This window comes from Curcuma longa, chromosome 3 (genome assembly GCF_044706935.1).
Source record: "Curcuma longa cultivar G26 ecotype Majalengka, Jawa Barat chromosome 3, ITB_CL_G26_1.1, whole genome shotgun sequence".
Classification (NCBI taxonomy): Eukaryota; Viridiplantae; Streptophyta; class Magnoliopsida; order Zingiberales; family Zingiberaceae; genus Curcuma; species Curcuma longa.
Genome location: NC_133863.1, coordinates 10140299 through 10168137, shown reverse-complemented (window position 1 = coordinate 10168137; position 27839 = coordinate 10140299). Strand labels below are relative to the sequence as shown.

General features: G+C 38.2%; 3 protein-coding genes across 5 annotated transcripts; 1 reads left to right on the top strand and 2 right to left on the bottom strand.

The window, feature by feature from the left end:
* The first annotated feature begins 163 nt into the window (after positions 1 to 163).
* On the top strand, positions 164 to 2139 carry LOC141823066 (abscisic acid receptor PYL3). Of its 2 annotated transcripts, XM_074710336.1 has the most exons (4): positions 164 to 443; positions 699 to 914; positions 1536 to 1761; positions 1876 to 2139. In XM_074710336.1, the coding sequence occupies exons 1-3, from the start codon at positions 345 to 347 to the stop codon at positions 1743 to 1745; spliced, it is 525 nt and encodes a 174-aa protein (XP_074566437.1). In that variant the 5' UTR covers positions 164 to 344; the 3' UTR covers positions 1746 to 1761; positions 1876 to 2139. The 2 variants fall into 2 exon arrangements, with proteins under 2 accessions (XP_074566437.1, XP_074566436.1); XM_074710335.1 differs by having other exon boundaries at positions 1536 to 2139.
* LOC141823065 (ATP-dependent zinc metalloprotease FTSH 9, chloroplastic/mitochondrial) lies at positions 2044 to 20820 on the bottom strand. Its single transcript, XM_074710334.1, has 18 exons — positions 20270 to 20820; positions 19370 to 19523; positions 16326 to 16418; positions 16119 to 16207; positions 14971 to 15094; positions 12106 to 12225; positions 9611 to 9661; positions 8857 to 8918; positions 7514 to 7571; positions 6137 to 6262; positions 5978 to 6058; positions 4509 to 4638; positions 4223 to 4371; positions 3826 to 4107; positions 3668 to 3757; positions 3524 to 3577; positions 2376 to 2710; positions 2044 to 2152 (listed from the first exon to the last, which is right to left on the bottom strand). Exons 1-17 carry the CDS (start codon positions 20818 to 20820, stop codon positions 2573 to 2575), a joined length of 2352 nt encoding a protein of 783 aa, XP_074566435.1. The 3' UTR covers positions 2044 to 2152; positions 2376 to 2572.
* A 567-nt stretch (positions 20821 to 21387) lies between these two features.
* On the bottom strand, positions 21388 to 26991 carry LOC141823454 (putative polygalacturonase). Of its 2 annotated transcripts, none has more exons than XM_074710740.1 (6): positions 26793 to 26991; positions 26207 to 26536; positions 25699 to 25819; positions 24981 to 25155; positions 22306 to 22376; positions 21388 to 22232 (listed from the first exon to the last, which is right to left on the bottom strand). In XM_074710740.1, exons 2-6 carry the CDS (start codon positions 26531 to 26533, stop codon positions 21595 to 21597), a joined length of 1332 nt encoding a protein of 443 aa, XP_074566841.1. In that variant the 5' UTR covers positions 26534 to 26536; positions 26793 to 26991; the 3' UTR covers positions 21388 to 21594. The 2 variants fall into 2 exon arrangements, with proteins under 2 accessions (XP_074566841.1, XP_074566840.1); XM_074710739.1 differs by having other exon boundaries at positions 26787 to 26990.
* Between the last annotated feature and the right edge of the window lie 848 nt (positions 26992 to 27839).

Here is a 27839-nt window from a genome sequence, read left to right as displayed (position 1 = left end):
TTCGTGACATCTCGGAAGCTGGATAGCTTCGTCCGCTACCGGGCTGCTGATTGGCCAGCCAAATGCGGGACCCACCGCTTTAATCCGCCAGCCCTTCGTTTCCTGTGGGCGGCGACGGTTATAAGATACGGAAACAGACAGCAGCGTGCGGCATCGGAGAAGAGGATAAGCTTCGCCGAGGCGGAGACCGAAGGGATCGCGCTCGTCGGGAGGAGAGAGGGAGAGAGAGAGGTGGGGAAGATACCTGGACAGCGTGACGGAGGCGGAGGAAGCGGCGTCGGCGAGGCCTTGAGGGCGGAGGCAGGCGGTGGTGTCGCGACCAGACGAGCGGCGGATCGCGGCTGATGGAGGAGGAGTACGTGCGGAGGTACCACAGGCACGATCCCGGAGACAACCAGTGCAGCTCCACCCTCGTCAAGCACATCAGGGCTCCTGTCCATCTCGTATCCCTTCTCGATCTCTACTCTTGGTTTTTTTTTTTTTCAAATTTTGAATCTCGATCTTGAGGAATCGAGCTTGACCGATGATATTTTCTCAAAGGATTTGGTTCCTATAAACGATTTTGTTCTCGATTCCATCGATTCAGCAATCACGAGGCTTTTGAGGGCCTTTTTTTTTTTTAAAACCTACTTGTGGCTTTCTGGATGAAAAAGAAAGAACAATGAGAGGGAGCTGATTTCTTTCTGTGTGTATGATAGGTTTGGTCGTTGGTGAGACGATTTGATCTGCCACAGCAGTATAAACCCTTCGTTAGCAGATGCGTGGTGCAGGGCGATCTGGAGATCGGCAGCGTCCGGGAAGTCAATGTCAAATCGGGGCTTCCGGCGACGACCAGCACGGAGAGATTGGAGCAGCTAGATGACAATGAGCACGTCCTCATTGTCAAGATTGTCGGCGGAGATCACAGGCTAAGGGTTTGTAATCTGTCCTGTCTCCCCCATTTCATCCACTGTCTTATTTTGCAACCTGCATGCAAATATTAACTCGATCAAATTCTTAATCCTTTGTAAGCAAGCTTGATCTTGCCATGAAACTTCTCAATTCAGCAAGATCTTCTCACCATGGCAGTGAACTGTTACACTTGACTAAGTTGTTGGTTGATGCCATCATGTCTTAGGATATGCCAAGTGAGATTACATGATGGACTTGTTCTGCATTCTCCATTAGTTCAAGTATTGGCACAAATGAGTAGTCCTCAATTTTATTCTTCTAATGGCATCTAGCTTTTCTATTTGAAAGGACCAACACTTTATTCCATTTCTTGGAAGTTCACAAACATAAAGGATGGTATGTATGCTTTTCTATTTTTGGTTACTGTAAAAAAGCAATGCTTCCAAAACAAAAGGCAGTATTTCTTGTATGGTAAGATACATGTTACTACTTTCAGGAATATTTTTGTTTGAGGTAGCTTACTTTTTGTTGAAAGTATCTATAGAGTTGGATGAGGTGCAACTGATGCAGTAGCTCCTTTCCTTTCATGTCTTCATTCATTGCTTGCTATGGCTACAGTTTGTCATATGTTGCTTGGTTTGCAGAACTACTGCTCCATTATTACTGTCCATCCAATGGTGATTGATGGAAGGCCAGGCACACTTGTTATAGAGTCCTTTGTAGTAGATGTGCCAGAGGGCAACACCAAGGATGAAACCTGCTACTTCGTGGAGGCCTTCATCAAATGCAACCAGAAATCTTTAGCTGATGTCTGCGAGCAATTGGCGGAAAAGACCAAACAGCCCGATGCATAAGCACATGATTGAGAAGGTAAGTGGCACAATGAGGCTTACAAGATGAGCTGCCAAGATAATTTCTTAGTATGTAAATGAACAGCTATATCATGGGCACTGAAGCCAAGCACATTTGGGCATTCCTGTGCAGAATTGTCAGAGATAGAGATTCTTTGGCATGACTTTTCATTGTCTTTGGGCGGTATTTATGATTGAGTTTGTATCAGCTCCATGGTGTTGTGCCAATCACAGGCAATCCCAATGGCAGATTCATTGCAGGAGGACCATGTGACTCCAATAATTGTTATTTTGAAAGGAAGGCCATTCTTTTGTAAGAATCTGTCGTTGATAATGAAGAATGGTGGGTGGGGCTGATAATCTTTGTCGTCTTCACCACTGTGTTTATTGGCATTGCCATGATTGAGTACCTGCAGAATTGACCAGTAATTTACTGTATGAATATAATGAGATCTTAGAAGGTCTTAGTTTGCTTTAGGTGAATCCTGTTTATACAGGTTCTCGTATGACGGGAGCTTCGTGCACCGGACTGCCCTTTTAATATAATGAGGTCTTAGTTCTTTAGGTGAATGTTTATACAGGTTCTCCCTTGCCGATTATATCCCTGAAAAAATAGTGTCAACTTTTCCTCACCTCCTCAACGTGTCATATTCCATGTCCAAGAGTGGGGGTGCTCCCTTGGTTCCCTGCAAAAGCTGGATCTGAAGTTTAATAGAATAAATTCGAATATACGCCATGTATAAAAATGGGCCTATGTTTGAATTTACTGTACACGACTCTACAGTGGGGTAAAAAAAAAGGAAAAAGATGAAGATATCCTTTGATATCCTTCAAGTCAAAGCGAGCTCCTCTTGTTGTTCAGCAATTTGAACTTCCTGGTACGGATTGAGGGCTCTTTTAATCTCATCGGCGCTGAGGGTTTCATATTCGAGAAGTGCATTTGCTAGCGCATGGAGTGCATTTTCATGCTGCAAAGAATTGTTACGAATCAAGTGAGAACTATAATCACAAAAGCAAGCAACCAGTAAAGCAATTGGTCAGGAGTCTATATTTATTACTGAATTGAGACACTACTTTTTATTATTTTGAGTGTTGAAAGTTATAAATCTCAGTTAGTCCCATTGATTATCTTTGAATGACAAAAGCAAGCAACCAGTAAATCGGGAAGCAGGCAACACCCTCCTGCGTCTTTGATTGCGCTTCCCATTTACCTCCTCACAAATGGTCTGGAGATCGATCGTATCGAACTGCAGGTGTCTGGGTGACATTCCACCTTTTTTTGCAGAAGAGTGTTGAAAGTTACAATGATAAATAAGTGGATTCCTGTAAAGGCTATAACAAGGTGGAACCTTTTGCAGCTATGCATGCAATTTTGAAGCTTGCAAGGGACAAAATAAATAAATTTATCTGACATATGAAGGCAAAGTAAAAGGACCGATGATCTAGAAAAAGGCCAAAAAAGCAAAGTTGATGATGCTACCGATCCATTGGTCTCGTGATAGAACACCATGCCACATGGTACAAACATGTCACTGTCTGTCTGCACATACCAAACAAAATCACCAGCCTGTTGTCCTACTCTTCCTTGTTGATAAGATACTTAGTATGACCAAAGAATGAATACTCGAGTATTGAAGATTGTATGATATTGTCAACGTGGATTTGAATAGGCAGAATCCTACAATCTACTTAAATTTGCATGGCATGATCATGGAGATCAATAAGATCATCATAGACATAAAATAAAGGATATATTCAAAGAAAACCATAGATTAACATACCCTTTTTAGTAGCCGTTTAACACGCTCATAAGCCTCTCGTAAGAGTTTGACAACCTACAATCAAACAGAAATAAGATATCATGAGAAAAATTCAAGTATTCAACAACTAAAAGAAGGTAAACTTTTAAATGCTAGAAAACATACTTCTGCATCTATTCGTGACTGCATCTCAGAACCTGGCCGTTCTTTGACATGCACTGGGCCAATTGCATCACTCATTCCACAGGTTGACACCTGCTAAGCAACTTCAAATGTAGGCATTCAAAATTACTAATGCGTGTTGAAATATCAAAACACAATACCATGTAATGGGCAAGTTCTGTAGCTGTGTGGAGATCATCACTAGCACCAGTTGTAATACTCTCTTCACCAAAAATGAGTTCTTCAGCTACCCTCCCTCCCATGCAGACATCTAGGCGAGCTAATAGTTGTTTCTTGCTAATGGATGTTTCATCTTGAGAAGGGAGCTGAGTCACCATCCCAAGTGCAGAACCTCGGGGTATAATGGTTGCTTTGTGTATGGGATGAGCACCATCAGTATTGAGTGCAACAATTGCATGACCACTCTCATGGTAAGCAGTGAGCTGAATCAGAAGGTATCATACCACAGTTACCTCCTTTGTCTTTATACAGGGAAGAATTTATCTAGACTGTCAATTGTATTAATACAACATATGACAGCAATAGCAATATGGGTACCTTCTTTGATTCTTCAGATATAAACATAGTTTTCCTCTCTGTACCCATGACTATCCTGTCCTTGGCAAATTCCAATTGTGCTGCATTTATTTTCTCAGCACCTTCTACTGCAGCTTTAATAGCAGCAACATTTACCAAGTTTGCAAGCTCTAAAATTATACAAAAAAGTATATTATTTTCTTTTAGAAAAGTTTCACATAGATGCTTCAGAAGCACAATTAGAGAAGTATTCAATTTCCTTGCGGTAGATAAGACTTCACACAGCAAGAAGCCAAAATTCACAAACCTGCACCATTGAATCCAGGAGTCCCACGTGCAAGTGCATTAACATTTACATCGTCAGCTAATGGCTTATCCTGCAAGTAAAGCTCCAGAATCTCCTGCCGACCACGCACATCGGGACTTGGAACAACAATCTAAAAAGTGGGCATTGGAGATTGTCAATATTCAAACCCAGAAATGAATCTAGGAGCATAAAGGATTCATGGAAGTATACAACGATTATATATCTCCCCTTTGTGCATGGAGACAATAGTTTCTTTTCTTCTTTGATGATTAAACACATGAATTAAAACACAATTACTCAAGAAGTAACATGAGCAACATGCATTACATCTCAAAAAACAGTAGATAAATTTAGTGCCATGGAAACCCATAGATACTAAGGAGATTATGCTACATTGTTTCCTGTTATCCATTTGCATTATTTTCTTTTCTTTCATGATTATAGTACTTGCTATAGCTGACCTTATTGTTTAAAAGACTAATTTCTTGGATAATACAGTGTTTTCCCATTTCTTTTATGGAAACCCTTGTGTCTTGTGAATGCTAAAATGCATGTGCTATGTGTGTTCTCTTGCATCCACAATCCTATGACCAGTCTGAGGGACTTGCTGATAAAATTGTACCACCATAGAAGTGGTCATTCCCAGACATGGGAAAGGGCACTTGGAGTGTAACATTACCATCATGACTGAGAAGTTAAGCTACCAAGCATAGCAGCTTCTATCAAGTCAAACAAGTAACTACACCAATGTCTTTAGTCTTTAAATTGAGCACCCAAGCGGCCAGAGGCAAAGATGTTGCGTGAGGAAAATTAGGCACTCAACCTGAGTTGATAACCTTGGCATTTAGACAAGCAATCAGGAACATTTAAATAACAATGATAATAACCTTTGAGTTATGGTTGCAATAGTTAAATCTCACAAAATGGTGGTATCATTTGTAGGGTTTAAAGCAAGAAGGAAATTGTCTCTACTCTTTTAAGACAACTGTTATAACAAAAACCTACCAACTTCATCTTATACTCACAATTCTACACAATTCAACCCAAAACAGTCAATTCCCAAACACACTTCCCACTAGCTTGTTTCATTGGATATTAGGTAATTTATGTTGACATAGGTGAATCCTTGGACTGAACCAAACATGAAAGTTAGAGAGAAGGGAAACAGTTATGGTTACACAATATACTGATGCTAAGATTTGATGTTCCAGGTTTAAAGAAATGCTTCTTTCCTGAGAACAAAGGTAAAGAAAAAAAAATTCTTGGATATCCCCCATTAATTTCCAATCCTATCAACATGTCAGCAATAAGCAACATAACAGAAAGATAAAAATGAATCACTTGAATTGATCAACACATCTACAGATTCCAGTACTAGAATTTGTTAATTGATTCTTAGTATAGAAAAATAGTAAATGGGACTACAGTACCACATCAATGAACCATGCAGAAGAAATGGAAGAACTTACGTGCCTATCAAATCTACCAGGTCTAATCAATGCTGGGTCAAGTATATCTGGCAAATTTGTAGCAGCCATCAGTATTATTCCCTGACAAGGAATGTATTCAAGGTTGAGAAGCATAATCATCACTTAGAAAGCAATAGCAATTTTATCCATCTGATTTACCTCATTCTGCTCAAAGCCATCCATTTCCACAAGCAGCTGATGCAATGTTTTTTTGGTATGTCCTTCCCACTGCTTTCTAGTGGAACCAACTGAATCTATTTCATCAATGAAAATGATGCATGGTGCCTATTGACGGGAAAACAAATCAATAGAGCTAAATTAAAGAAGTTTGAATTCACTAGCAAATAAGGAAGGCTGAAGACTACTTTTAATCTGAATAACGAATTTCAACAGATGGGTGACCTAAAGAATTAAGTGATTTTGGAGATCTTGAATAGGTCCCAAAGTTTTTGGTTTCGATCACACAAAACAAAAACAATTAGCAAGAGCAGAATAGCCAATGACTTAAGTAAAAGAAGTGATATACTATAGGTTACTTGAATAAACTATGAAATAGTACTAGAAGACAACTGGAAACTAAAAAATTTTCAGAACTTGTAAGATATAAAACTTGCAGATAGAATATATTATTCAGTATTCAAAACTATGTTATCAGAATTGGTCATCTACATAATTGAAGTATAGATAAATTCAATTAGGAATCAATCAGTTAATATTAGAAATTATATATATTTAATGTTACATAAAATAGAATGTTGTATTCTGGGATACCCACAAGAAGCAGAATAATTTATGTTTCCCTAAGTAGAGATCCAACTTTCCATAATTATTGAAAAAAAAAAATCCTTCAAAAGATGCCATGTTTCTGTTTTATCTATGTTTTACACACTCATCATCATCGTTATTTGTGTTAATCCCAACTTTTTTTTCCCTTCAAAAGATGCCATGTTTTTTTCCTTCAAAAGATGCCGGAGCACTTAAGGGCCCGAGCCCAAGCACTCAAGAGTTCGAGTCTGAATAATGGATGGCGAATTGGAAAATATTATCTTACGTGGGACCCACGTGTGAGTAGTAACGGGTATATAATGAACAGAGGGAGTGCAGTTATGGAATGGCGATTATGACTATTACGCTACAACGGTTACAAAAAGAGGACCCGTGGTTATGAAAAAAAGGCATACGGTAGCCTGGGACAGGGAGCTGGACTACGACTTTGGCTATTCTCTTCATGTTGGGTTCACTTTTCTGTTTAGCATTTCTTCTTTTAATTCCAGAGGGTGTCTTAAGTATCGGAGGAGCCTCGCTAGATCACTTTGACGTCCTCTGAATTGTGTTAATTTTGGATAGGACATTGTCATCGAGGCTACACATGAAGTGGGAGCGCTCGGCTAAAGGGATCAGAATTCAAATGTAACAAGGAACAATCTAATTATCATAGTCATACACCATAGAAAATAATAAATTATTCAGCATGTTCAAAATATAGGTAACTAACAAGTACAAGTATCAAATAAATATCAGATTATCCATTAGCACCTTTTTTTTAGCTGCTTGAAATAGTAACCTTACGCGCCGAGCTCCAACTCCAACAAACCTGGTATGAAAAGCAAGACATAAAAGAATTTCTTATAATATAGCTCTCACATAAACCAAACTAGGTGATGATAATTCATGTGGTTAATACAAATCCATGATATCACGAATGGCATTAAAGCAATGGCATGCTTCTTTGAAATTGCACCAATAAACTATCTAGAATAGAAAAGGTTAGACCAATAATAAAGATTTAAAGGTAGCCAAGAGTAGTAGTTACAGGAAAAAAAATAAAAACATGATACTTGTGGTTGAAACAATAGATCAGATAGGAACAAGTTTTTTTACTTGCCATAATGTCTTCTAGTGAACATTTAAACCAAGAAGAAACTATCTCCCAAGCGTCATTAGAGTGGAGAGCATCTATTTTATTGAAGATAATCTGCCGCTATCCTAGAGATAAAGTGCAGACATTCTTAGGGATTGACTGTGAGAATAAAGAAGACAGAAAGGGAGACTATCTCAGTGATAGGGATGTAAAGGATATAAAAGGAGAAAGTCTAGCTTATGTGAAATATTAAGTTATAGATGCCTGCTATTGTCAACAAAGAAATCTTTGATAACAAGATTGTTTAGGCCATGCATGTGTCAAGTGACACTAAACAGTAGCATCCAGAGACATGCTCTGGCTCAAGACATAGATGAGTGCTCATCAGAGAGCAATAAAGATGGGCATCAAGACAGAGGAGGGCTAATAAAAGCCTGGCTGCAAGTTCAACAGCAGGAAAGGAAGGGCATTCATAGTTCTCCAGGAAGAAAAAAAATCCTAGATAAAGCAATCTCTTCCTCCTCCACTTTCTTCATCTTCCTCCCCTTCTTCCTAATCAATGCCAACGAACACCATCTCATACCAAAACAATGCATTGATCAACAGCAAAATGATACTGTTCCAGCATCCATTCAAACTCAGAAAATGAACTAGATTTTAAACCTTGAACTTGGGTACAGTATACACAACTAATTAAGGAAAGTATTGATTCACTATTATTCTCCAAGTCCTTCCCCTACCACTACTTCCAGGCAGAAGAAAAATGTGAAAAGCTCACAATTTTAGCGATAACTACTAAGATTTCCAGAAATCCACTCAAAACTGGTCAAATGCAAATCATAACTGAACATTAACCTAGAATAAAACACGGTGCCAAATTTTAGATTATTAGTTGAACATTAATCCAGTCAGCACTGGACATTTGTAAATCTGCATACTCTAATGCTACTAAACTTTGGAGAAAGAAATCAAAATTATTTCTTTGATTGGAAAATATTATGTATGTAGTTTCTCTTACATTTCCTCAAACTCAGAACCTGCTTTGTAGAAGAATGGCACGCCAGCCTCTCCAGCAATAGCCTGCAGAAACCAGATGTAGTCATGAAGTTGGAAGAATAGAATGCACATTAGCTTTGATTCAGAAAGGCTAAACTCCTGGCATGAAACACTTTTGGCCAACATATACTGCATAAGCTTCTTTCATCCACAAAACAAGATTGACTCCCAATAGCACCATTTGATCTATTACATTAATGAAATTGTTAACTACAGAATAGAATTGAAGAGATTGGTAATAGTTGTTGAACAACAAAGTTAATCTATAATGTTAATGCTGAAATACTATATAACTATGAACTAAAAATCAACCACTTAATTCTTTCTATTAGAATTTCATATTTCATCCACAAAATAAGATTGACTCCCAATAGCACCATTTGATCTATTACATCAATGAAATTGATAAATGAAGATATTAGCAATTAATCTATAATGTTGTTGAACAAAACAAGATTGACTCCCAATAGTTAATCTATAATGTTAATGCTTAAAAACTATCTAACAATGAACTAAAAATCAAACACTTAATTCTTTCTATTAAAATTTCATATTTCATCCACCTTGATTGTTGTCAATGACCTACAGTAAAGAAACTGTCCATGGAATCCCCTTTCCCTTGAACGACAAAATACTATATACATTTATAATGATTAGTCAGGTAAGGATGCACATGGACTCATGAACTGGTCTAATAATAAGAGAAGTATTCTCACCTTTGCAAGCAAAGTCTTTCCAGTGCCAGGCGCACCAGTCAAGAGAATTCCCTACAAAAGAGCATGTTACAAGTTTATAATATTGTAAAATACAAATAAATGAAGTCTTCAAAATTCTGAATGTAACAGGAATTTATGGCATCACAGATGTAATGCTCATGCTGTTTTTTGGAAAAATGAATGAGACGCATTGCTCCAAAAAATAACTCCATACCAGTACAAAGTGGCACGGGCAAATACGCATTTTGCTTGTGTCACCCAATACAAAAAGATACAAGCAATACGGAACTCGATACAAGATATTGAGCTTCATACTAAGCTCAGTACAAGTAATCTGATACAGAAAGATATAATACAATATCAAGTAGAAAAGAGATTAATTTTTTTACGTGTATACTTGCATACATATATGTATGTGTGTGTGTGTACACACACATTAATATTACTTATCCTTAATTTAATTTTCTTCTCTGTCTATAGTATTGTTATCATTATTTTAATGTCAACCGCCTAGGTGCTAACAGGGGGTCGACCACCTACCACTTGAAACCATATTTTGATCCCTCACTATTAAGAAGATGAATAAACTTGTCAAAACCAGTCTATAAGATCACCTGAATGGATCGGTATCAGCAAAGGCACTAGATCAGATCTTTTCGAAGACATCAATCAACTCATACACAACAATGGTTAAGTTTTTTAAAAAAATAGAGATTATAATAAATTATCTAAAAAAAAATTAACTCCACTAGGAATTAGAAAGTTGATTGAAAGCTCATCAAATCATAATGGAAAAGATAGAATAGGTTGAAATTTTATCAAGCTCAAATAGCCTATGTAACTCTTTCCCAACCTTAGCTTGAATACTAGCAAAGGCATACAAGAGAAGAAGATAGTCCTTGTTACACTCATGAATTCCAACTTAAATCAATCACTGATTTGTCATAAGATCAACATAATAACATTGTTTTCGTATATAAGCTAACAATAAATCAAAAACTACATCCATCTATTCTTCATTCAATGCTGATCTATGTTACTTTGACTTGGGTACAAGTATGCGACATGGGAGTGAATCCAAGTGTCTAACATGACTATTTTTTTTAAAAAAATTATAAGTGATCAGTAGAAAAATCGAGTGTCCACTCGAAGAGTCAGTGTCCTAGTGTCAATATCCAACATGAATACGAAATGGGTAGATAAAGAATCCAAGTATTAGAGGTGAGTTACACTACATTTCTCAACCAATATTGCATCCAAATTGTGTTGTCAATTAGATTAATATTGAATATTAAATAATAATCTATTTTAGTAAATAATATATTAATTTTTAATTTTGTTTAATTACTTTATCTTAATAAGTACATTAATATTAAATTTAATTTGATTCTATTAATAAAATATAATTTATTATCTCACAGAAACATAAAGGATAGACATTCACTTCAATAATGTATATTTTATTAGAATGTTATTTCATGAGGCATATTATTATGATTGAATTTTGTGATTTTTTTCATTTCACCAGTCTATTAATATGATAGTCCGTACTCAAATTTTAAGACAGTATGATCGTGAAACCAACTTCAACAACCATGAACATGAGTGCAAACTCACATTGACAAATTTTGAAGGTTTAACTTATAATCCCTTCGATGGAATATTTAATAATAAGAATATTCTTGAAAATAAATAAGAGGTTGCATCACTAAGCTACAAAGCAAAAGGAAACATAGTTTTTCAACAATAAATATAAACTGTTATAACATTTCCTCATATTTGTAGTCTATAGAGGTAAGATCAATACCAAAGTCACCAAGATAACTTCTTGTAGAAAGCCAGGTGAAGTTGACTGAGATAAGTAGTCATAAGATGGTGTTGCCAGAAGAATGTAGCAATTTGGTAGGATAACCAACAATATGAAACTAAGTTCAGTGTTATAACCTTATCCAAACAAACTATAGAATAAAATTTGTAAGGGGTTGACAGTTTGATTGATAAGAGTCACCATATTATGTTGATAAGAATTTATAAACTGTTTACAAATTCTTGCAAATTGAAACAATCAGATAGTGTCTATACAGGAAGGCTAGAACAAAAACTAATACCTAAATGGAGATTTAAAACCTTTTATGCAATTATTTAGGTTTTTGAATACACAAACGGTAAAGGTCTTCACTTCAGTACCATAAACCATTAGATCTTCTAGAACAATGAAATACTAAAGCAACACAATTAAATATCATTCCTGTGCATTCTCTAGCATAGCATTTAGGTTTGGTAAATACAATAGCATCAATAATTATACAGGAAGTTGCAGAATAGATAAGAAGAATCAAGATAGCATTCTATCTAAAACCTTGATATGTCTAAAAACAAAACTTAAAGATACAAATGAACTATGGAAGTGAAGTTGTAGCAGTAAATGTTTAAAATAAATATTGAAAGTACAGATGAACAAGATCTGCAAAAGTACCAAAAGAAAGTGCACCTACCTTTGGTAATTTCCCCCCAAGACGAGTGAATTTTGCTGGGTTCTTAAGATACTCAACTACTTCCTCGAGCTCTTGCTTCGCATCATCACAACCTTTAACATCCTTAAAGGTTTTCACATTCTGCACAAGAATTACAAGAATATCAGACCATTTGTTCATTATGTACTTGTACTAGGAACTGAGATAGAGATGCAAGCAAGGATAATAGAATTGATCATATGTCAATTAGCATCAAAAAGATTTAAACACTAAAATTGATTGACCAAAGAACAGGGTTAGACATAACTACAAAATTGATTGACCAAAAAGATAAAGTTTTAGATAGCAATCAGAATCAGAATCCACATAAAGATATGAAATGCATCCAAGTTCAAAATCACTCAACCATTCATGGTGAGATCTCAAGAAATAAGTCTGCTTACTATCTTAGTATGGTACAACCTCAATTGGAGAAGTTAGCTGAATAAAAACCTAAATGGATTGAACTTTGTCAGATTGAAGTTGGTTTGTTAGTTAACTTGGGCTCGGATGAGATGGATGGGTTTGACTGAGGTGAACCTGGATTGGCTGACCACTTGGTCCTAGAAACCACACTAAGTTTCACCAAAATGAGATGTTTGAGTGGTTAGGTTATGTGGGCCAAAATGCAGTTGTGGAGAATTAGATTGATTAAGTCAAGGTGGAGAAAGTGGGATTGAACTAAGATGAACTCAGATTGAAAATGGTTGTTAAAGGTAGTGGGTTTATTAGGTATCAAAGTGCCATGGATTTAGCCCTACATTGGTACGATCTAAATTTAGAGTCTTATCATGAATCTAATAGTTATCTCATTAAAAAGCATTACAATATTTTCTCTCTCTAAAATTCTACATAGTATTAGAGACACTCATTTTAAGTTAGAATTTTCAAAGAAGAATATTTCCCTAGGAGGGAGGCAGACGTCCTCCCCTCTCATCCATGTGTTCTCTCTTTTACTTCTCACAAGCAAGCAATAGTGTTCTTCCATAACATGTTCTACTGGTGAGCATTATCTCGCTAACACCACCTCTAGTATTCGTATGCATTCACCCGCAAGTGCAATCCGTAAACACTACCTGTAGTACCTTGCCTGGCACCACCTACACACCGAGGCTCACATCCAACGCATGATGTAGGAAGCATCCACTTCCTCATCTCGATCGGCGCTAAGGTCCTTGAAGAAAACATATCTTGTAACCTTGATTCAAACCCCCCCCCCCCCCTTTCTAAAGTCACCAGTCTCTCTTGATCATAACATCATCCCAAGAAGACTAGCAACCCCAAACGCACCCAAGCCATGAGCTTGGGAGTTGTAAGCCACTCATAGAAATGGCATTTCACCTTCCCCTTCCCCCTCCAATCAAGATCTTCTCTCCCCACCCTATAATGTAAATGGAATGAAGATGGGATTAAACATATACCCCATATGCAAGGGCAGGGAAGGGATGGTGAAAAGATTTTATGACCCACCCTATCCTTTGTGAAATTTTATATACAATTCATATATTTAAAGATTTTTGTATAAATTAATTTAAATTTTTATTGCCCATGTGAACTTGACTTGCAAGAAAAGTGAGGTGAGGCAAGGATAGGGAAGAAGAGTTTATCCCATAACCTACCCCAATCCGCTTCTTTTATAGGGCAAGGATCGAAAGTTAAAAACATCCATTGGACTGCCCCATTGTCATCCTAAGTTGTTTGTGACCGTACAAGATTCCTCCACACCACCAATTTCAACAAATGTCACATGTGATCAGATTTATTACTTAAATAAATATTATAGAAGTAGTATTTTATAAAATTATATATTTAATATTCTATATTATTGGGCTTAATTAGAAGCTTAATCACATCAAAATTGTGTATATAAAGTTTCTCCTAGTTAATAGTAATTTTTCTCAATCGAGAGGGATGGGATGCTTGCTCTAGCTAGTGTTGTTGACTAATAGCAAGATTAAATTATTTATCTCTTCACAATCGCAAGTAATGGTGATGATGTGGAATTTAAATAGGAATTCAAGATAACAAAGAAGACACTCGCCCTTTTGTGTGTGTTTGCTATGATTCAACTTGGATTAGAAAACCGGAAGTCCTTGAGTTTTAGAATCAATCTAATTTGGTAACATTTTAATCAAACTCATCCATTTCACCACCGATTTGGCCAAATTTCAACCTTTTCCATTTTTCTAGTGGAATAACCCATTTAGGTAATTTTTTCAATTTTTTAAAATTTCTCATTGATCTTTGTTTGATAGTCAATTTCTCGAGAAAGACCGAATCGACCTTTGTTGATGTTGACCACTCATACTATTTGTATCAATATCGGCCAAAGTTAACAATCATAGTTGGATGGTACTAAGACAATTTAAAAATTGATGTGGGCTTGGCCTAATTGTCTCCGATGTTATCTGAAGCAACGGTTATTCAAAATATGTCCCTTGATGAAAAATATAAAAATATAGCCTCAGCAAGGCATGTATGACAAAACCCAAATCTTTAGGCAACTTAAAATACAAATAACTTCTACTCAACTAGTGTTTATAAGTTACTACATTATAATTCAACACAATACAATAGGATCGATGTGCAGATCTCAATGGGTTCTTCAATATGATAGAATTCCACATAACCAACAAGGATTGGTTTCTCCAGTTGAGGAGAAACAATTGTTTACCATTATTCGATAAGAATAAGAAAAAAGTAATCATCTACTGTTTTCTAGAGTTTCAAGAATAGATCAAGTCAACATGGCACATGAACTATTTCAATTAGCTGGAACGTATTAATACAGAACATAACAGTATTGAAAGCATTTACAAAGGAGTAAAAAAGAATACTAATCGTTACCTTCTCTGGCAAGATTTCTTTGTTCAACTCTTTGGGAGCATATGTGGCACTTGACCCAACACCAGAAGTCCCAATACCACCTAAGCTCCCAACATATTTTTGCAATGCAGCCACACCCAATACCCTTGCAGTTAAAAACAAAATGATAAATAGACCAACTAATGGAAGAAATAAACCTAAAAAGATCCAAAATATATTGCAAACTAAAGGTAAGTCAGAAAAATAGCAAAACTAGAGAAAAAGGAAAAAGATTCTCTCTAAGAATAAAATCATGGAGCAGGACAAAGTAGTAAAGAATCAATGTTCCGAACTATGTTATTGTCAACTAGCTAATGCAGGAAAAACCAGATAGGATAGCATCTCATCTCCATATGAAATTTGAAGTTGCAAATATCATTTCTAACTATTGTTCACTATTAATCCACATATTCATATTAAACAACAAAAAATCCATAAGTTCTATGGATAGGAGAGGTAACTCTGAGACAACTGCCCAATGTTGTGTCTTGAGGCACCTAGATTCAGGCCAGTGAAGATAACCTATAGACATGTTTATATTAGATATCACTAAGCTCGTTGTTAGGCATTAATTACCTCAAACCACTTCAATTTTCTAGTTCATGGAATATATGAGAAGAGAATTAGCTGCCTGTGTACTTGATGCTTAATAACACATCAAATACACAGCATATATTCAGATCTCCACAGATCAGTACTATTTGGATCCTTGTGGTGATTCATGCTCATTAGTGGCTCTAGTGTTGGGAACAGCAAACCATAATATATCATTTCTAGAAGAATGTGGATTAGTCCATGGGAACACCTCTAAAAGTTGAAAAAGAAAAAAGAGTGCATTCAAAAGCAACTAGCCATTGGATCAAGGTCCACATTGTACTATTTATCTCATTAAATTTCTTACTAATATATCAGCAACCTGACAAATTTAAATCATCAAATACTCCAGTTTAAGCTATCTGAATTGTATGACTCTGGGTATTCAAGTCTAAAGCTGCAAGGAAATTTTGCAGTAAATAAAAACTGTCAGATTGACAAGGTCATCATTTAAACAGAGATGGATCCGAGGGAACTTAAGGATTTTGATAATCAAGATTCAAGAGCACATAAACATAAATAGATGAAATATGCACCACATAAAGCCAACAGCAATGGTAAATAAGATGGTTGAGAGGAGTTCTTGGGCAATTCGTGATGATCTGTTAGATGCTTTAGGGTCAACCTGTAAAGCAAAACATCAAACATGAAAGTGAAATTCACTGAATAGGATATTTAGCAAACTGTTGGATATCAGAATACAGTCTTAATGATAGCAATCAGTAGTAAAGTCACCATGTTACCATAACCACATGTAGCGGCTGCTTCTCTGATACTCCAGGATTCAAAAATGGCTCATCCTCATTTTCCGATGCACGTTGCTTTAACTCTTGCAACTACTGACATAAAATTATTACAATCAGAAACCAGTAGTAGCATACAGAAACATTTAAAATATGATGAAGCAGTCATCACCAAAACTAAATTACCATTGTGGCTGTTGGATATTGGGGCCTTAATGGATCAATACAGTTTTGTGGAAAAATTGGAATGCCATCAATTGATGAAAGTCATAATTGACTTCAAAATCGAAATCTACATTTTGCGTAGATAGATTTAGACAATTCATTTGCTCAAAACCGATTAAGGATGAATGAGAAATTAATTGTTTAAAATCGACCCGAATAACATTAATTATTAATTAATGTTATATATAAGGAAATGCATGGGAAATAGTCCCACATCGGAAATTTTTGATGTATTTTCTTTCCTTATTAATGATGCTGTGTTAATGGAGTTAACACAAAAAGACCAGGTGCTCTCTTCTCAGGGGCGAGCAGGTGCTCGCACCTGTGAGCCCGCCACCCGCCATGCGCGCACGTGCGCACATGCGCAATGGGCGCTTTGTAGGCGCACTTTGCACGTACATGTCATCGTCGTCGCGAGGATTGAGGAGCTTAAATTTATGCTCCAGATGACATTGTAGTGCCTACGTGGCACTCGGGTGACGTGTCAGGCTCACATGTGACGTGGCAGTGCCTATGTGACATCCACGTGGGCTAAGAGAGATGACTGGACCGCTGACTAGGCCAACAGATGACAACCGTTGATCAAAGAGGTGTGATGGATCGCATGTGTTGCGATCTGGAGCGTTCGATCGTGAAGAGTCACGATCAGACCACTGGGATGAGACCTGATCTAAGCGTCAGATCAAATGGATCATTAGATCCAGATCCGATGGCTATTGACCAGAGGAGAGATCTGAGGGTTACAATCTTTCAGATCTGATGGATGAGATTAAGAGAGCTATATGAAAGGTTACAACCCTCCAGATCGGACGACCCAGATTGATCCTGTCCAAGGGTCACATCCACTCATTCAACCTCTTCACTTAGTATAAATAGATCCCTCTAGATTGGAAATTTCATCAATCAATTCATCGATTCTACTCTTCCTTGTGCATCCATCTCATCTAGTGCATTAGGAGTCCAAAAAGCCTACGAGAAGGTTCACTGGTCTCAGAATTTGGAGTGCTACTATTCCGAGACGTTCGTCGTTGTATCTTGGGAACAAATTACTGCTATCCGTTAGCACCGTAGCGGAGCAATATCGTTTACGGAGATAGTGTTGAACACTAGCCTCGACGAGTCATATCAATTTGCGTACTCCCGGAGCTACTGGACTAACAGTGACACCGTGAAATGTAAGGAATACATAGTAGTAGGCCTTAAGCATTACATGAACTTAGTAAAAGTATGTGCCTAGACTATGTTGCTAGAGTGGTTAACAGTATACTGAAGAAATTTCTAGCTTTTTATTAATAATCTAAAAATAGAAACTTATGGTTACCTTCAATTAATTAAAGCACTGATAAGTGGCCTGTTATTGGTCAAGGTATTATAAAATTAAGAAAATATCATATACAAAATCAAATTCTAATATAGACAAGAAAGCTAAAAGATGAATGTGTAGAATTACTTGAAAAGAAAAAATCAAAAATATTATTATCCAAGAGCAACTAGGTGTATCTCTGGCAAATTATCAAATGTATAAATTAATATCATATGACACATTCAAAGATGACCAATAGATTATATAGTAATGGAAGCTAAAGATGTGAAGAATAGAGGGAGTGCAAAGAAAATTTTAGTAAACGTAAATTAACATGATTAAGAGTACGAAATATTATTAGTGATATAGTCTAGCATAGAGTTCAATGAGAGGATAAGAACATATAGCTAATTTCAATTAGTTGGGACTAACAAGGCTCTAATTGATTCAATTTCTATAACAATAGAATTTATTAATTAATTGGGACTAACAAAATCTACATGTTATTAGTCATATATTATCACACAGAGTTTAATGAGAAATTAAAAACCATGTAGCAGATTCCAAATTGTCAGGACAAGTAAGGCTCTACTTAATTCAACTTGTTTAACTATAGAATTTACTAGTTATTCTTTAACATATTTGTACATTTTAATATATTTTACTGTCATTTTATCATATATTACAGCTTTATGATAGTAATTCTCTGTGTAGTAATCTCACAAATATTTGAGACAGAAGCAGCTTGATGATGATGATGATGATGATCGCACGTGTCCCATTAATATTCTTAGTAAGCTTTTTTCCTACGCAACAGACAATTTGTTTCTATGTAGTGTTCTTTTTGAAGTACTAAAGTATTGAAGCTTTTTTGTGTAGTTCATCCTTTTGAAGTACTAACACATTGAAGCAAATAATTTTAGAGCTACAGATTATGAGCAGCCGCAATGAGACCCCAAGATGACAAAGTGCTTGATGAGCGTTGCTCCTCAAAGCAACATAACTTCACCCTTCTCCACTCCCATTTGTTCCTCATCACCTATCTTATGTAGAAACCATAACATCAACTGATTTCTCTTTTTTTCAACTTATTTATCACATTTTTCAACTGATTCCCTTTAAAAATATAAATTATTCCACTTGAAGCTTGTCTCCAATTGCCTGTTAGTGGAAATTTGGCAAATTTGAGAACATCAAATGTTGGTATATTATGGCTGATTTTGAAGTGATATCAATAGCACCTAATCCAACTTTGACAATCAAGATTGGAACTAGACAATTCTAAAAACTATAACAGTGCCTAATAGATGAGACTCCTGTCAACACAAGGTTTAGGGAGGATCAAAATAGACAACATTAGGCTGCCAAGTAACAAGGTTATTTCAACTACATAAAACCTAATCAACTGGCTAGCTAATGTCATTCTTATTGCAACAGCTAGACCCACCTCTGACTAGGCATACATATGTAACCAGGAGATAAAAAAAAAAAAAATAAATAGTGAGGTTATTGATACCAGTGCAGGAAGACTAGATGGTTTCCCCGAACTCTCATCTGGAAGATAATCTGAAAGAGCATTAGTTACTACAAGAGCTCGAAGATATTCCACAACTCCTCTGCTATCAACTGCATGACTTCCTTGTTCAAAACGTCTGATGACTGACTCAGGACTGCCAAAAAGATGTCAGGTAGTTTAACATTTGATCAAGAAAGAAGACTATTGGATTGCTTATGCACTTTGCACTGTCCTCAGCAACTTAGTACAACATGATGATAAAGCATGCCATGCTAAATGAGTCTTAAACTGCATAAGGACCTAATAAACAAAATACAAAGAAGACTATGAGAATGCATATGCACTTGGCACTGTCCTAAGCAACTTAGTACAAGATGGTCATAATGCACATCATGCTAAATGAGTTTTACACTGTATAGGGAGCCAACAAACAAAATCATTCCACAGAGAGTCACATAATAGACGATGAGTGTAGATAATATCATGGGGTGGTATGTAATATAGGTTAAAAGAGTAAACCAAGTCAATTCATCCCTCCCAAGTGAAAATTTCATCAGGACAGCACACAAGACAATAATGTGGATTCTGCACCATCAAACAATTCTAGTTTGAAGAATGATACTTCAAGTAAGAGTTACGTTGATATTGCAGGAGACAGTATTTTGTTTGATCTACCCAGCCAGTCAACTATTTAGATCAACAACAAAGTGGTGTGATAGGGGAGGGAAAAGACAGGTACCTTTTGAGCACAAGTTGGGAACACAAGATCATCATATGGCATGGAAATTCTATTAGCATTTCATTAACAGCAACAGTATTATGGACGATGACCTAATAACAAATAAAGTAATTCCAACGGAAAAAAGATTGGGTAAGGGACAAAAGTTGCCACAGCAGAACCTGTGCTTATTGAGCTCGGCAAGGAGGGCACTCTGCTTGGAGGGATCCTTGGGGTTCGCATCGGCATCCTCGATTAGCCGCTCCAGCCTCTGCTCCCTTCTCCAGAAGGGCCACCAACTCAGCCACTGTGACATCACCAACGCATCGAAGCGCTTCCTGGCCGAAGCCAGGACTCCCATCAAGAAAACCACAATAGGCAATCTATTCTCCGTCGTCATCTTCGCCTTCGACGGGTCTTCCACGGAAGCAGAGCCATTCTCAACATCTCTGTCTACCACAGCCTCAACTGGCTCCCTCTCCGAGCTGTCCCCGCCAACTTCTTGAGAAATCTCAGAGCCCTGATACATAGACGGCGAGGAGGGTTCCAGCACCGACTCAGCACTCTCTGGAGGCGATGCGCGGAGGGCTCGGGCGTGCGCGAGGCGAGGGCGAGAGCGGATCGAGACGGGGGCACAGCGGCGGAGAGGAGAGCGGAAGAACCGCTCAGTAGGGCGAGGGAGGGGGAGAGAGGGGTGTGGCCGGAAGAGGAGCGAGGCCTGCAGTGCGGACATGGCAGCGCGGTGAGGGAACTACGACGGCGACGGCGGCGGCGGCGGAGGGAGTGGATGGCACGGGAGACACCGCGGGCGGAGGGGAGGATGGTTTGGCGGCGAAAGAAGCGGGTGGTGCGGGACCCACCCGATTGGACGTTGACGAAGGAGGGATTTAGAAGAAGAAAGGAAGGCCAAATATTGCAGCTTAAGCTGTGTCATATGTCCTATAAATTATTTTACGAACTTTTCAAATTTGACTTGAACTCCGTCCCTTTAAATATTATCCAACTCTTAATTTACATTTATTTACAATTTTTATATTTTAAATTTATTTAATTAATTATTAATATAATAATAAAAAATATTCATTTAATATATTAATAAAAATTTTATTGATAAATATAATCCTTAATTATTATTCACAAATATTAATAAATTAAACATATATATATATATATATATATATAAATTTATTTATTTATTTAATAAATTATTTAAACTTATTCATTTAATTAATTATATTAAAAATATATAAATAAATTTTTATTAAATCGAACATCAAACTTATTTAAAACGTTCATTCGATTCATTTATTTAGAAGTCTAATTCAACTTCAGAGTTTAAGTGTTACAAACAGTTAAACTCAGCTTGAAATACTCAATTTACCATTTCAAATTCCATTTCATTTGGTTTCACAACTGTCAGCTTCATCTTTCAGCACAACTCATCCTTGGAATTGCACAGCCACATTGACATACCAAAAGCTCAGGAGCATCAAGAAACCAATGAATGTCAAAGAGCAGTAGTACAGAAGTTCATGCTATTTGTGCTGGTCAGCTCAGAGCAAGCCGCCGGCTGCACGTCAAGCGCGCCACCGCTCACATCGGCACATACCCATGGAACTACCCTCGTCGCGGCAACATCTAGCTTCACATTCGAGAGGCAGATCTGCCTGAACGGCGAGTCCTTGATACCCTGAATCGAGCCCGGCTGCTGGATTCCTACACCCCACACATTCTTTATCGTCAATCCGTCGACAACCGGAAGAGCATTAGGATTGTAGTGGTCATCCGGGTGGCCTCCCACATTTCCAGCAATCCTCAATCCCTTTCGAACATTGCTCAGATTCACATCGGAGACGGTTATGTTCCTTATGAAGCCTCCCCTCCCAGAATTAGTCTTGATATGGATCCCAATGCCAGTGTTGAATATGTTTAAATTCTCGGCCAAGACATTCGCGATTCCACCGGAAGTTTCACTGCCAATAGCAAAGCCAGCGAATGGGCCAGATCCTGTTATTCGACGAACGGTAATTCCGGAGCTCCGGCGAGCATAAACCATGCCATACTCGTCCCAACCGCTTTTTATGGCAACCAAATCATCCCCTGTTGAAATGTAGCAGTCCTCGATACAGACATTTAAGCTCGAGTCTGCAAGATATAGTGTAGTCTTAGGTTTAAGAATTTGATCACCGATACACCTAAAATAAACCGACATAATTACCTGGATCGACTCCATCGGTGTTAGGAGAATCATGGGGTGCTAAAATAGTCACATTTCGCACGACGACATTGCTGCAAAGACAAAAAGAAAAACACAATGTAATGGAGGAGCCACCTTTAAGATTCTAAAAATGAATTCGATACGAACCATGGCCCTTGTATAAAGAGAATGCTTACCTATTGCAGGAAACTATCGATGAAAGGTTGCTAATTAACATCAATTGTAATTCCAAAACATCTGGTATCTTCAAGTTCAAGGTCACTGAACCTCAAACTCTGCATTTCGCAAGTATCTCTTTGTCACAGTTCCTGATAGTGCTACCATTGCCAAATGCCCTACTCCCTCCAATGCTCTTAAGTTACCGACCCTAGCTCTTGCGGTAAACATGAATGAGGATCACATGTTTTGTTGTAGCAGGTGGCCGAGGGGGCAATCATTTGAAACTTGGTTAAAAAATAGAAGCATATTAGTTCTCTTAATGATAAACTTATGACCTTAGCGGAGCAACTGCCACTACCATTGTCAGTCCTTAGGTCCATCGATGCTCTCGAATTACCAATTTTAACTCTTACAGCACAAGCACTTGAGAACCAGATGCTTGTTGGATTGGCCCGCTCGAGGAGGCAATTATGTATAATTTTGGTTAACAACTCCTGATAGTTTTCTTAATGATAATCTTACAAACTTTGGGGAGCAACTGCCACTACCATTGCTAGTCCTCTAGGGTTATGAGTTACAGAGCAGTTGTCACTATCGCAGCAAGTTTCTAGGCTATCAATACTCTTATGCTCAGTTTACTTGGACAGACGGGCGAGTGAGGGAAAGGAATCAACTGTGGAAAAAGATCCCTGCAGCTGCGGGAAGAGAAGGGAAAAGATAATAATCCGTCAGGAGAGAGAAAAGAATTCCTCAAATGGATTTGTAACTCGGAACTCTGCTTTGGACCCTTATTAGCCTTCGCCGAGACAAAATAAGGAGATCAACAAGCAGGGGAAGACAAGGAACTGGTCTTGCCCTCCCCTCCACCCCCTTCCAAAACACCTCATAAGTCGCCGGCTCCGGCGGGAAGAACGCAAACCGCACCACCACCGACGACATCACGTTCCCCATATCCCCCTCCCTAAAAATCCCACCTTTGTTCAAATCAACGGCACAATCTTCCTTCCCCTTTTCTTCCTCCTCTTTTCTTTCTTCTTCCCTTCTTTCAGCACTGCTCTCATTGCCGAGGATGGAGAGGACCTCTCGTTGACTTGGTTCTCCACACGACAGTGGGATCAAGCCTCCTCGCCGCCGAGGATGGAGAGGACCTCTCGTTGACGCATCCGATGGAAACGCGCCGATCATGCCTAGAGCCGAGCTCTCCAAAAAGGGAGTGTTTCCTTTAGTACTTGGTTGGCAAGCGCTCCTCCCTCCAAGTCCTCCTCTCGCTCTCTGGCGCAAGCGCGCGACGCCTCTTCTCGGCTGGGGTGGCTGAGGCGATGACCAAGAGGATTTCGCTCTTGGTGTCTCACATTGCTACAGGCCTCAGATAGCATCCTCGGTATGAGGCGTCATCGATGGGATGGGGCACAATGCCAGGGACGGAGAGGGGCTTATCGAGGATTCGGGCTTCCTTGTGTCCGACAGTCAAAGCTGAGTTGGCGCCTTGGCAGGCCATGGTTGAGGCCTTGACGGACGGGGGGTCTTAGAGAGGATTTCTTTCACATTCTCCTCAACATTAGGCAATGCCGACAGCGACAAGGAGGAGGTGGCATGGTGCTAGTGGCTCACACGAGTGATTGTGAAAGAAGAAGGATTTCGCTTCCGCCCGATTTGGATGGATAAAAAAATGTCTAAAAATTCATCCACGAATGGATTCGTAAATCCATCCGTCTATTATTTCATAAAGAGTAAATGTGTAAAACCTTTCTAAAGTTTTCCTCGTCCTCCCAAGTAAACAGAGCATTAAATTACCAACCTAACCCTTACATAACAAACAAACAAACAAGAACCACATTTGTAGGATCTGCTCACCAAAGTAGTTCATTCATAATGAGAACTGCAACTTTGTTGGATCAGCTTGCCCAATGGCTGGGCAATTGACAGATTGCAGTATGGGTGATTTTTTGCTCACTTTTCCAACAAAAATTTTCTAACATAATCTCTCTAGAAAACAAGGGGGTTTTCACCTAGAAACTATTTGTTGGCTATGACAGGCATCAAACACATGCACGGGCTGTCAGCATTTGAAGCTTCAAGAAATGTTTTCATTGTCTAAGGACAAAAAATGAGATCTATGCTTGAAGCAAAAAATACTATCATCAGATGTGAAACTGATCCTCCATAGTACAGGTTATCATGGACTCCACATGGCTCACACCTTACAAAATCAATGACCCTCTGATAGCCTGGCTTCACGATGGGCAAATTTTCATACTCTAGGCACGTCAATGTTGACCAGATGGGTGACTCAAGGTGACAAATTAGAGCATCTACCTTAATGGGATGAGTCTACCAAAGATTTTTTTCAATTCTGTTGGGACTGACAAGTGATGTTAGGGTGGCCTCAACTCTAACAATTTCCGATTTAAAACCAAGAGTTGAACCAGCAGTAAAATATAGCATAGAAGCAGTGTCAAAGTAGTACTCAATGGCATTACATAACAAAAAAAGATGTATTGAAATACTCAACTCACCTGCAGTAAACAGGGTGAATGTTCCAAAAGGGTGAGTTCAGGAAAACCACATTAGAGATGATAATATCTGTAGAATGCATGAGCTCCACGAGGTTTGGTCGAGTAAAACGCAAGGTCCTCTGTCTCCACATATTCCACCACAAATCACCTTGGCCATCAATTGTCCCGTTCTCACCTGTAGAAATTAGAATTAGGTGACAATCAATCACCAAAATACTTTGGATATGAAGGCATGGCAATAATTCAAAAAAACATCATCTTAGGAATACCGTATAAATGGATGGTGAGAAAAAGATAACAAAAGTATGAGACTTCGTATCCCCAAATGGCCTTCCTTAGACAAGTACTAAAATACTCAGTTATACAAAGTTGTGATTTATGAACCAGAATTGCATTACTTGAATTTGCCAAATAGCTGTGATGGTCTTCAATTTTGTCATTAACACAAATAAGATTTGTTTTTTTTTTCCCTAAAGAAGAACACACAAGACTTAGCTAAAATTTTGTTGAGCCTACCTAGGCAGCTTGTTGAGCTGTAAGCAAAGCCAACAAGGTTCTCTATAGGAAATTATGTAGGCAAAAACTCGCTCGCTTTAAGAGTTAAAGAAGTGAGAAGACATGTTTTCATATAGTTGGGGTGGTAGGTTGAGCTAAGCTTCTTCTGTAAATACATATCACCGTGGTAATAAATATCAAACGCATTACTGCAAGACCACACCTGTTATTATCACATCCTGAAGTTGATTGCCATGAATGAAGCTCATGTATCTCCCACCTGGTAGCTCTCGTCCTCTTCCATACGATGGTAAAGGATCAATCAGTGGCCAACTCGATGTATCCTGCAAAAAATGAAGATCAGATCTAAACAACATCTGATTATTACCAAGTCAACAGCCAAAACTTGCACTACAACAAGAACCAAGTCTTTGTTCACTAAATGAAGCTGGCTATGGATCCTCCTACATTATTATACCTTCATCTATATTTAAATGAAATTTATCCTTTATCATCACTGACTAGGGCTTCTTTGGTCTCCCGCTTGCTTGATTAATGTGAGCTAGAACTTCACTAAATTAGGATTAACAAAAGTGAAAAATAAAGAACATGATTGCTATTCTGGAATCAAAAATTGTCCTTTCAACACACCAAACTGTTACGTATACTATGAAATTTTTGTTCCCTTAAAAAATAACTGGAGTTACTCAAAGAACAGATAAGATTATAACCTGTGTCGCCTTGATGACGGCACCCTTGGCAAGGTATAGCGTCATGTAGCTGGTGAGGTTGAAAGCTCCGGTAAGCCAAACACCGGCAGGGATGTAGAGAAGGGCTCCCCCCGGTGCATTTCTTCGCTCAATCCAAGCAACTGCGCTCATGAAGGCCTCTGTGTTAAGAGTACGCCCGTCTCCAACCCCTCCGAAGTCCGTAATCAATAGCACCTCATCCCGCTTCCTCATCGGCACGATCCCTGAGCACGTTTCTTCCCCTTCCGCCGCCGCAAGGACGCCACCTTGAAACAGCGCTAGCAGGATAGCCAACAGCAGGCGCACCATTTTCTAAGCGGAAAACAAAAAGGAAAAAAAAAAATTAATGCTGCTTTTATCCGTCTCAAACCACCACAAAATCCGCTCTACCAAGATCCTTGATCGATCCAGTCTCCGGTGACACAGATCCAGCAAAACCCACGAATGGCTCTCTAAGACAAACACCTTTCATTTGTTTCCGACCTCACCGACGAATCTTTCATCCATTGGCGAGCAAAGAAGAGAGAAAATGACAAAACGAAGAAGAAAACCTACTACTTACTTTTACCTCCGCCTCCTCCGGAAAGAAGGGCCTTGTCGGAGAGCGCGTTGTCCACTTCTCCACCAGAAGGAGCGCAGCAAAAGCAGATCCGGCGCTTGCTCCACCGAACCAGATTTCTTTAATCCTCCGCGGATTGATTGGAGCTGGGACTGGGACTGGGAGACACCGAGACAAGCGGCGAGGGGAGAGGGCCGATGGATGGGGCTTCCAACTCTGTCGCCGACTGATATTTAACGTGCGCCCAACAGTTTGTTTGTCTGGGGAATTTGGCGAGTTCCCATGCATTATTAAATTACAATTCAATCCTCCAATTTAATAAAAATAAACTAACCTCCTAATAATACACTTCAATTAAGTCCACTTAATTTATCAATTGTCATGATCAAAACTTAATTGTTCAATAAATATCCGAAGTATTAAAACATATGCATGTGACTCATTAAGCTTCCGATGAATATTAGCAATATATATAATTAATATAAAATTTTCTCATAATTAATATTAGTAAAATTAAAAAGTGATATTTTTTTAATTCAATATCTAATTCTTATGTTTTAATTAATCTGAAAGGTGATTGATCCAACCTCATAAAAATTAATGTGGATTGGTATTAGCAAACGACTTAACATTATAAAATTTTCAAACTCTTCAAATGTGATATGTCATAGTGAGATTTGAATTCTTGTGTTCTAAGGAATCTGTCCCATCTCTTACCATCACATCATATTCTCAAAAGTTAAAAATGATTATTTATTTTTTTATATAATCTAGATATCTAGTTTGTTTTTTACCGGACACCGAAGATAAATTCAAAAATAGCTCCATATCTAGCAATCAATATCTGAGACTTGGGTAAACCATTAAAACACCTTGAGAGCAGGGCCGGCTCAAGGCATAGGTCACTAAGGCCTATGCCTAGGGCCCCAATTTTAGTGGGGCCCATTATTATTTTAAAAAAAAATTTAATAAAATTTTTTTTACATCAATCAAACAATGTGTTCGTTTCGTGAGATCATAGTGCTTCGATTTCTGTAGGACCACATCACGTTTGCA